General features: G+C 31.2%; 1 protein-coding gene across 4 annotated transcripts in view; it reads right to left on the bottom strand.

The window, feature by feature from the left end:
* The window catches only part of LOC108904471 (Krueppel-like factor 7), a 373,170-nt gene that overhangs the window by 224,921 nt on the left and 136,616 nt on the right, over nucleotides 1-11,633 (bottom strand). For all 4 annotated transcript variants that reach the window (XM_018707055.2, XM_018707081.2, XM_018707072.2 and 1 more), the window contains exon 3: nucleotides 4,879-4,956. In XM_018707055.2, the coding sequence (XP_018562571.1) occupies nucleotides 4,879-4,956 (78 nt within the window). The remainder of the gene's footprint in view (nucleotides 1-4,878; nucleotides 4,957-11,633) is intronic.

Here is an 11,633-nt window from a genome sequence, read left to right as displayed (position 1 = left end):
ACTATTGCAGCCGCAAAAGCCCCTATCTCCGTGTACTGGGTCACGTGCCTGATCAGCCAATAAAAACAAAGGACGCATATAATTGTTCGCTGTCCACACATTGTGTATATGAGGTTGCATATATTAAGGAGCGTAGCTCGCGTCGCAATAAATAATTTAAGCTCCTAGATTTATTTTAGCGCGAGTACATTTGGATTCTTTAAATATTTTGTTGATATTTAATATGATTAAATACATAAAATTTTATGTGTTCTGCAGCTCCGCAGCTCTTATGGTAAAACCGCCAATGATTTTCACTACACATTATTGTATCATTCTTAATTATTTATTAGGACCATTTTAAATTATACTGCTTATGTTTTATGATATCATTAAATACCATCAAATTGTATCCATAAAATTTGTATGTTTAAAGTAAAAGCGTTTAATTATATCGGCCATAAATCTCACCACGCTCAGTAGGTTTCAGCTTTATGTCTGGCGTTGGGCGTATTCGAAATATTTATAAATATGCATAACGCCCCGTATATTCTTTAATATACGTCGACGAAATACGCCTCGCCGCATTAATTAATAGTTAAACTATTTAAGCATCCGTTAAAAAAAAGATTAATTACCGGTTTGGCATTAACAAAAAGAAATAAGGTTCTAAGTTTTGTAATAAACGTCGGCTGGGTGTCATTAATTATCGGATATATTATCGCGCGTAGCATTTACGATAGACCGCAATTTTGTGAATAAAATATTTTGTTATCACTCGGGATCTAGATCTGGGTTTTGAACGTCGTTACTTGCCTTGAATACGAATGATTTAATTTAGTTTGAGGCCGTTTCCGTTATAAAATGTCGACAACTTTTAATTATCACGCGGAAAATTGTAATATACACGAACAGCGTGGAGCATTTTGGTGATGCATGTATTGGTATCTTGGAAACTACAGGGTGTATCTAAATAACACTGAAAAAAATTAAGAGGCGATTCACTGATGAAAATTAATAAGGCTCTTGGTGAAAAATTATTTGAAAAAACTCGCCCCTGAAAGTTACGGCCCTCCAAAAATTAAAAAAATTGCTTCTCTTTTCCCTTCTATGTATATCAAGTTAAGAAACCAGTTTTGGTGATCATTATCTGTCAAAAATTCTACACTTTTTGAAATTTTTTCAACACTGAACTATTTTAGTAAGGGATTGAAATAATCAACCCCTGACATTTTTTCTTATAATTTTTTTGCTATAAAATTTTTTCATTTTAAAAAATATGTCTAAAAAGCCCCCTTCATTTACAAACTTTTTGACCTCTTCAAGTTTTTTCGAAAAGTTAAGGATGNTTGAATTTCAGATCCTGAAATAAAAAACTTCAAGTTTCAATTTACTTTTCTTTTATTGCTCTACGACCATACTTCCCCAACTTACAGCATAAAATCACCTAAATATTTAGATTTTTTTAAATTCTTTAACTTTTGTGACTAGTTTATCTCCGCATTAATAAGTTTCTGAATTAAACGCTAGAAAAATCAAAATTTGCGACTGCAATTGAACTTGCAAATGAAAAAACTATAAATGTCATTAAGAACACTTTCAAAAGTACACTGTAAAAAAATTTTACTCAAGTTTCACACAATTTTACTCAATCAATTTCTGTCCACACCCGATTGAGTGAAATTTTCACTCTATTAGTATGAGTACAACTGAGTGAAACTATTGCATCAGAAATGAGTGAGTTTTACTCAAATCCGAGTTACTGCTAACTATCAATTAAGTGAGTTTTGACTCTATATTTAGTATATGAAACCAATTTAGAGTTGACTTTTTCTCTAATATGATTTAAAATTAACTATAATTTTTTTTTTTTTTCAAAGATATGCCCCTACACACTATACATGTAAAACAAGCACAAAAATGCAAGAAAGACACATAAATGAAACGACGTCACAAATTGCACAGTATACACATTCAAATGTTACTTAACACCTGCATATACACTCTTTACAATTTCGTCAACTGCTAACATTACAAGTCTCGTGCCTCTAAATATTCTTTCAAATTATATGGCTCCAATTTAGTCAACATTAATTTAATGTGTTTTTTGATTCTATTTATGCTTGTTAAAGTCTTAAGATGCAAAGGTAATTTATTAAAAAACTTTATACATACATAAAAGGTATTTTTTTTCTGTCAACGACAAGTTATGTTTTGGATATGTAATATTTATAGTTCTTGTATCATACCTATGATTGGAATTATTAATTGTAAAACTAGTTTTATTCTTAAATGTATACAAAAGACATTCATAAATATATAGTCCATATATTGTCAAAATATTATTTTGTTTAAACTTATTCCTACATGATTCATTATATGCTATTTTATATATGATTCTGATAACTCTTTTTTGTAACACAAAAATTTTTTCAATACTTGAGTTACCCCCCCAAAATATTATTCCATACTTGCAACACGATTCAAAATTTGAGAAATACAATATTCTTAAACTTTTTATATTCAAATATCTACTTGTTATTCTAAAACCATAACAAATTTTATTAAGTTTTACACATAAATACTCTATTTGATTTCCCCATGTTAGATGTTCATCTATTAAAATCCCAAGAAACTTAGTATAATCAATGAAAGCCATTGATTCATCTGCAATATCTACATTTCGAGGTGTGTCAATTTTAGCTTGTTTTGTTCTGAAAAGTATTATTTTAGTTTTATCTTTATTTAAAATAAATCTGTTTTTTTTATACCACTCTCTTGTGGCTGAAAATAAATTATTTCCCTCCTCTATTAATTCAGGATAAGTATCTGCCCCCACAAGTATGTTATTATCATCTGCATAATTGGTTATACTTTGATTGGAATTTATAGAAACATCACATAAATCATTAATATATATAATAAATAAAATTGGTCCAATAACACTACCCTGCGGTATACCAATATTAGTGTCCAGTATTTCAGATTTTACAAATTCTGCATTCGATCCAATGGCTACTCGCTGACGACGATTACCAAGATAACATTCTACCCACTTAAGTGCATTACCCCTAATTCCATATGTTTTTAACTTATATAATAGATATGGGTGATATAAGCAATCATAGGCTTTGGATAAATCCAAGAACATTCCCAAAGCAATTTTTTTATTTTCTGCATGTTCCAATATTTTATTAGTAAATTGAAAGATAGCTGTTTGTGTCGATCTTCCCTTAATATATCCATGTTGGGTATTATGGAACAAATTATCAGCATTCATAAATTCAACTAACTGAATACACATTGCCGTTTCAAAAATTTTTGAGAAACTAGGTAAGAGACTAAGAGGTCTATAATTTTCAAATAAATCTGTATCTCCCTTTTTATATAAGGGTTTTATGACTGCAAGTTTTAACTGCTCTGGAAATATTCCGTATTTAAATGAATTATTCAGTATATGGCAAATTACAGTGTTTATCTCACATATACACATTTTGATTATTGCAGCTGGAATTTCATCATCTCCACTACTATATTTATTTTTTATCATTTCAGATATTTTTACAATATCAGTAGGTGTTAGTGATTTTAAATACATCGATTTATTATTATCAGGTATATCACATTGAAATGGAATCATTTTTTCATTTCTAAACAAATTTGGAATTACATCATTTAAGTATTTATTATAATCATTAGCAACATCTAGTAAATTCTGTTTTTTCGGGAAATTATTATATTTATATTTTTTACCAGTTATTTCATCATGTATAGCCCACATGCACTTGTTTTTATTATCTGACTTTAGAATCCTATTTTCATATTCCATTTTCCTACTTTCAATCAAGATATTATTATGTCTCTTTTTCTCATCTTTATACATCTCCTTAAAAATATTACTATTTCTACTTAATACTAATAATATATCTAATCTATTTTTACTCTCTGTTAGTAGTTGATTTTCAATCGTTTTGTGTTTTTTGCTAGGTACTATACTTGTTAATCTTTTTGGAAAACATTCTTTAAAAATATTTAAATATGTACCAATAAAATAATTCCACTGTTTATTTACATCTTCATCATTACACCCAAAAACATCATCCCAAGTTTGGCATCTCAATTGTACTAGAAAATTTTCTTTATTTTTTTGAGTATAAAATCTTTTGTATATTTTACTGTTGTGGGAGTTATAATTTTTAATTTCAAAACAAATTTTTTGCGCCCTGTGATCTGAAATATGTGAATCTAAAACATTTACCCGATATTGATCAATATTAGTTAAAATATTGTCAATGCAATGATGTATGATAAACAAAATGTATTGCAATGCATTTTTAAAAAGATGAGCCATAGAAACAAATGTCAATGTCATTTATTGTTACTGTTTCTTACTCTTTCACAAGTTTTATGATTTTGTGTAGAAAATATTACTTTTTTTAATATTTGGAGGGGCGTAACTTTTCAGGGGAGAGTTTTTTAAAAAATTTTATACCAAAGACCTCTATTAATTTTTTCGATGTTATTTAGATACACCCTGTATAAGAGATAGGAAAATCGTTACTTGAGGAAAGTTTGACAGTTCTGTTGCTAACTTAATGGCGCCGGTAGACAGGTCCTAGCTCCTCAGGTTTTTTGATTTATTTTGAAAAATAGTAAATGTAACGTTTTCGAAAATCGTTTGTAACTTTTTACTGATTTAGAGGAATTTTTAAATTCTGAAAACACTCTTTCACAGCAAGCTTTCTCGAGGTATTTCACTGTATATTTAGATTTTCTTGCGACGTTTCGGTTGCGAGAAACCAGCATTAACTTTCGTTCTTCTGGGCACAATATTGAATTTTGATTGATTTTTTTTGGTATCTATGTTATTATTCGGAAAAATTAAAAAGATATTCTTACCTCTGGGGCAGTTGGTGACATCGGGACTCCTGGTCGAGGGGCCCCGATCCACCTGTTGATGTCGGTCCGACATTCGTCCTGAAAAAAAAAAACAACAATGAATATTAATCTGTCAAGTTAAATTAACGAATTATTTCTTCAAGTAAGCGTTATCACTTAAAAATAAATAGAGAATATACTAAAAATGTTTCATAAATAAAAAATTGCATTATTAGAGCGTTTGGAGATGAATAAACAGTTGGTAGTACTATTCAAAAATACTATTCGAATGTTGGTAGAAATTATTTTGAACAACTAATTTTATTTGTCTAATTGAAGACTTATATTTGTAATTTCATTGTCACAACAATAAATCAATAGTTTTTAACTATTGATATTGTGGAAAGCAGCTAAGTGTGGGCGAGATAAAACCTAGAAAGTAAATGTTACATTTTTAACGCCATTACCATTCAACACCTACTGGTATAAGCCATTACTTTGTAGCTACTGACAAAGAGTGACCTGCTACACTGTGGGCAATATGAAAGTAGATTTGTTTTCGCACTATGCCAAATAAAAAAAAATAATAAAGTTAAACAGTTTAAAAGTTTATTCTCCCAAGTACGAATACAAGACATGCTTTCAGAGGAGCTACAAATTAGTAGCTCACTTTTGCCAGAAGGTATAAATTAACTCTTTGTACAAAATAATGCTTTATGCAAGTAGCTATTGGGTAGCAGTGGCATTTGAGATGTGACATATACTTTAGAGGTTATATCTTACCCACAAATCAATAATTTTTATAACGTAATGGCATAGACAATAATGGAATCTTTGAAATGAACTATTTTACCTATCTTTTCATTATAAAGTGCATTATTCAAATTAAAATTGACCACAATTTTTTTAGAAACTCACTCTATATAAAGTTACAAGTGTTCACGTTTCGATGTAACACACTGTATATTCGAAATCAATTTTATTTTGAGAATCTAATTTGGGAGTGACAATTCAATCCGTGCAGCCACACTCCATCTATTTTTTTTTCTTTGTAATTCTTCAACAGTCACTTTAAACAAAGGATGCATCTCCCATCAAAATTGCAGATGTGGGCGCACTGCTTATCAGATGTCAATTAAAACGCACAGAGCTGGAGATCCAATCATCCCACTTGCTAAATGCGTCCGCAATATCCTTTCGCTTAATTACTCAAAGTCGCAGAAACAATCCCGCATCAATTAGAAGGGTAAGTAATGAGGAAGCACAGCCTTTGCGACAATAATCGGAAAAAATAAGTAGCGACTACAGCCAATTTAAAACAATAGCGAAATAGATAAAAGAGGAAGTACATACTTCAATGCCATACTCGAGTAGCTATCCGATTCTCCTAGCTGCATATTTTACTATAACAACTACCAGAAGCTTTACTTGATGCATGGGATTTAATGAAATTGAAAATAAAATACATAGCTTCCAATTTTTTACAAGAAAAATAGAAGTAAACGTTGTAATTGTAGCTATTTAACTTGCTTAAAAAACGCTACTACCTGCATCTCAGATAAATCTGCACAGTTTAATTTGTGCAGATAAATCGCATGGATTTAACTGTTCGGTTAAAATTAGTTACGATTTATTTTATACACACTGCACAAATACCTGCCCCAATTAAGAACCGGTTTTTTCAACTGTCGGAAAATTTAACTGTCAGTTAAATATATATCGGTCATTTTCATAGATATGTGTTTTGTGAGACAGACATAGATTTAACAAGGGAATAAATTTATCAGAAGATGAAAAGACCGTCTTAATCCACACGTCAAATAAATCTAAACAGTTTCATTTGTGCGATCTATCATGGAATATATCGTAATGATATTTAACTGCACAGTTAAATCGCCTTATCATTACAAATGCAACTGGCATAACCGTTTGTCCAGCCACGTCAAATAAATCTCTATAATTTGTTCTACGCAAATAAATCTCTCCAATTTAACTGTGGATTCTTCGGATATATGGGCACAGTTTAACCTGAACTGACAAATGGCAAAATATGGCTACTTAAAACAGTGCATAAATATGTCTAGTGCCTTTCCATCCACGCGTCAGTTAAATCTGCACAGTTTTATTTAAGCAGTTCAATAGTGAGATACCTACATCATAGATATATATGCGATAAAAAATCATTATGATTTGTTCCATAATGCATACATTTTCATGCAAGTCAAGCAATTTTGCATATGTGTCAGTTAAATCTGCACAGTTTGGTCTAAACTCTTAAGATACGTAATTATTTGACTGTGTAGTTAAAATCGCTCTATCCACATTGCGAAAATACCTGTGCAAACCGAGCGATTTTCCATCTTCTATCTATCACAGTTATGTCTGTGCGGATAGATCGCTACAATTTGTCGTTATCCATGAAATTGCAATTAGCAATGAAAGAACTAACAAATAAAGAACGGCGTGCAGTACATCTCAACTACCAAATAGAATTAATTCTCCGCTATCAAATTAAAATGAAGTACCAATCAAATAAAAATTACTTGCTTTCTCTTCACATGTCTAACAAGCTAACATGTGTACTGCGTACATGTGTATTGTATGCAATTTAGAAAAAAATGCATGTAATGACCGTTCATAACGAAGCTACTTATTGAAATAAAAATATCTGGAATGGAACTCAGGGCAGTAATTGTGCCTAAATAAAAATTGTATATAATTCTATAAAAAAATAAGCACTGCCATGGACCAGTCGTCAAATGGAGTACCTAAGTATGGGTGAGATATAAATTAATAAAGGACTGCATCTGTGAATGCCCATGCCTGTAGTTAAAACATCAAAAATAGTTGGATCGTTCGTCGGTAAACTAACCTTACAGCATACAGATGAGAATTAAAGTTCAGAACCAGGTGGTTCTGCTGACTAATGGTACTAGTTTTTATTAAATATTCTGGGTGTCGTTATTTCCCGCAATAACATCGCTTTACCTATATTAAACTATTCTGGTTATAAATAGATCTTTTATTTAACTTGGAATCTTACTTAAATAGATAAATTTTAACATTCTCCAACTTCAACTCGTTTTAAAATAATATTTGTCGATTGCGAAGTGTTTATCGAACTGTCTCAATACCGCTACTTTATGGAATCATATTGGTTTTATTATTTAACGACTCCGTCATTATAATTTCGCGTTCTCTTCTCGATCCAATTTGCATACCAATTAGCGGCAAAATCGCGAGTTACCGACGATAAAACGACGATTTTATGTAAATATCGACAAGGATTCTGGGTGAACTACCCCGGGCTTTTAGTTATGAAAGGCGTAAGTGCACAAAATTTAGCTCGCACATAAAACGCACTTATTGTTGTAAATTATCTTGTAAATCGATATCTTTCGGATCCCGTCAGCGTTAAAGCTACTTATAAGGCGTGGCGCTGGTTATTCTTTAATGCAAATCCGCACATTGCGATAAAATAAATGAATTTATGTGTTTAAATGAAGCGGACCCCCCAAATTGGGCCTTGTTATAGGACCAGAGCGAGGTTGTTGCCTCGCCCTTGCGTAATTTAGAATTATCCTAACAGAGACGTCAAATGATGTTCATTGACACAAAATGATACGATGTTCGCGATGTTGATACAAAATAAAATATAATTGGTTTTCTTGTAAATGGAATTGATAAATATTAATAGAACAAAATTATATTATTAGTTAATAAAACAAAATTGTAGTAGTTGTAAATACAGTGCTTTCATAAATGTCCACTCTCAGTAAAATTGTTTTTTTTTTAAGTTCGTGTTTCAAAAATTAGCAACTAGGTGAAATGTCAATCCAGAGGCGATTATTTGTTAGTTCTCGGAACGGATGGATCAACTCAGTCAACAATAATTATTGAAAAGTTAAGGGTTTTCAAGTAGGTTTAGCGTCGTCATAAAGTCGTTGAGAAACTGGTGCCTCTTGTCACCGGGAGTAATAAATTTGCAATGCTCGAGCATGGCAGTCCTTCGGAGAAGGCCTCATGAAATTTAGCAATGATTTTGAACAAGTTGACTTAGATCGTCGGGTCATGTGTTGGGCATCTGGTATCGACTAACTGCGTCGGTTTAGCCCATGGTAAAGGGAAAAATCGATATTTCTAATAACGCGCGAAATACATTCGAAAAGATATATGAATTCCAAGTTGTTTAAATAAGTTAGAATGTTATAAGGAAAATAATAATAGATCAAATAGCTGGTTTTTAGGCGGATTTTCCAAGCTATAAGAATAGATTAAATGGGACTGACTAATCCCTCCTGTGTTGCTATAAGGAGTCACAAGAGGAAGGTGTAGGGTTGCTTATAAGTTCAGTTTAGTCTCAAAATTATCCATACAATTGTAAATTCTGTCAATTAGGTATTAAGTTATGGGTATTAGGTATTATAGTTAAGCCATTTCAACCCCCGTTATTCAGGGAGCGCACCAATAAGATAAGAACCGAAACTTCTGTACCTAAGAAATGCACGTGTCGAACAGTGGTGTCGAATTCAGGAGATATCTCCGAAAAAAGGCAGTTTCTCCTTGGGTTCCACACTGGGCAGTTTTCTTAATTTTAAAGTCTCGGGCTAATTTAATAATGGATAAAGTCTTTTCAAATTTGTTACGTGCGTTGTTACGTGTAAATTAATTAAAAATGTTTGTCCGAATCTGTTTTGTATTCGTTATTTTGTTTGTTTTGTTCTATTGTTATTAAAAACCTTCCTCGAAGTTTTGTGTTTTCTTGTTCTTCCAAATTAAGTGTCCATCGAGTGACAATGGAACACCCTGTACAACTAACATCTGGATTATACTCTACGAGAGCGACGTACGGTAAGTGTCTAAAATTCATTCTCTGAAAGTACAACATACCTAAGTTCCCACGTACCTATTAAAGTGTAAGTGATAAGTATAACTTCCTTTCGAGAAGTAAACGGTAAACTCTTTGCAAGTTAATATCGTTATGATACTGGTCATAACTGTAGATAGATAAATAAAGTAATAACCCCTCAGGTTACAGTTCTTTAAGCCTATTTGTACAATTTGTAAGGGCAAGTCAACAGGAAGACCTACTGCTTTAACACAAAATGTTGATGAAAATTTTCGAAAACAAATGGCGTAATGTCCTAAGAAACCTGTTTTGCAGTTATTTACTGAAACATGTACTGTGATAAACTTAATATAGTTTGAGTTATGTAAAAAACCTTCTGTTTATGTTAGCATGTTAAGGTAAATTTAATATATCTGTAATAATTTATATTTAAATGTTGAAAAAAAAATCAATAAAGCACTGAAACTTTTTGTATTTTATTAACAATATTTTCATCTTTGAAAGTGGATTAAAAAAGAGTCTATATTTTTAAGATTACAACCTCTTTAATTCAAAAAATCCTTTACAATATAGAATGGGATAAAAATTCAAAATATCTTAGAGGAGTAAGTAAAAATGTAAATAATAATTCTTTTCTATTGAAAAAAGAAACACATTTTGCAGATTAAAGTTCAATGTTTGTAAAGAATTGTAATATGTACTCCACTGGACTCATTTTCTGCCTTTAGGGAATTTTGTGTTAATCATTCAATGTAAGAAAATTTCACTTAAAATTCACTCAATATTACTCAATAATGTATCAATTTCTGTCCNGGTTCAGCTATAAAATCCGATATTAACTTCAGTACCTCCGCTCTTATATTATCTAATCCTACACTTTTTTTATTTTTTAACTCTTTTATTAATCTCTTTATTTCTAAACTATCAGTGGGAAACATTACCATAGAGTTTGTAGTCGTATTATCTACTTTTACATTGTCAGATATTTTTGGTTAGGCAAAACTAAATTTTTGAAATCAACCCCTTGACTGGTCTTTCTGGAGCGACATTTTTATTCTTTTTGGTGTGGCAGAAATACCCAATTAAATAAAAACATATTTTTTTCATATTGATGCGAATGAAACCATAACTAATCAATGCATCTCTTTAATCCTTAAATAAAATATTTAACTATAGCGATAACTGGTGCCTTAGGTGACTGATATTTCGGTTGATCCACTTAATTTGATTAATGACGGCCATATATTATTGCAAAAACTGAAACAATACATCTTCGTCAGGTATACCAACGCTAAATGGGTGCTCCGAACGCTCAGGGCAGGGTAATTTGTTCAATTAGAAAAAGTATGCAGACTTAATTCCAATTAAGTGTTCATCCTTGGTATCTTTTTTATTATCATAGCTAAGAGGCCAATTATTGCCAAATGCCAGAGTCGCTTTATGCCTCTTGGAATGTTAAGTCAACTTTCTCGGACGAATACATTTTTCTCCGCCACCAAATCTAATTTTGTATTTTCACCAGTGGCGGCGCGTGAACATTGATTGAATGTGTTCTGCTTAGGGTTGTCACATTTGTTGAATTGAATTCCGGGATATTAAGTGCCCGGAGTCTCTAAATGGCGCCGCAGGCGAAAAATTTTAAAATTTTCAAGGTCACGCGTTTTCCTGGCACTTCTGAATTTCAAGGAACAATGAATTTATAAAAAAAATACAGATTTTCACAAGAATGATTTTTGAAATTGATACCTTTTTGAAATATCCATTTACGAATTACCTACTGATGGTATAATAAATTGGAATAAACTAAATATATTTTATTAAATTATTGAATATTGTTTATAAACAAAAAAGTCGTTTGTGAAATTTACCAACGATTCAACGAATTTTAATTTTCCTCGGCGTGTTATGATTTTTTCTTTATCTTTTT

Source organism: Anoplophora glabripennis, unplaced genomic scaffold, assembly GCF_000390285.2.
Source record: "Anoplophora glabripennis isolate ALB-LARVAE unplaced genomic scaffold, Agla_2.0 scaffold13, whole genome shotgun sequence".
Lineage (NCBI taxonomy): Eukaryota > Metazoa > Arthropoda > Insecta > Coleoptera > Cerambycidae > Anoplophora > Anoplophora glabripennis.
This window is presented reverse-complemented; position numbering and strand designations above follow the sequence as displayed.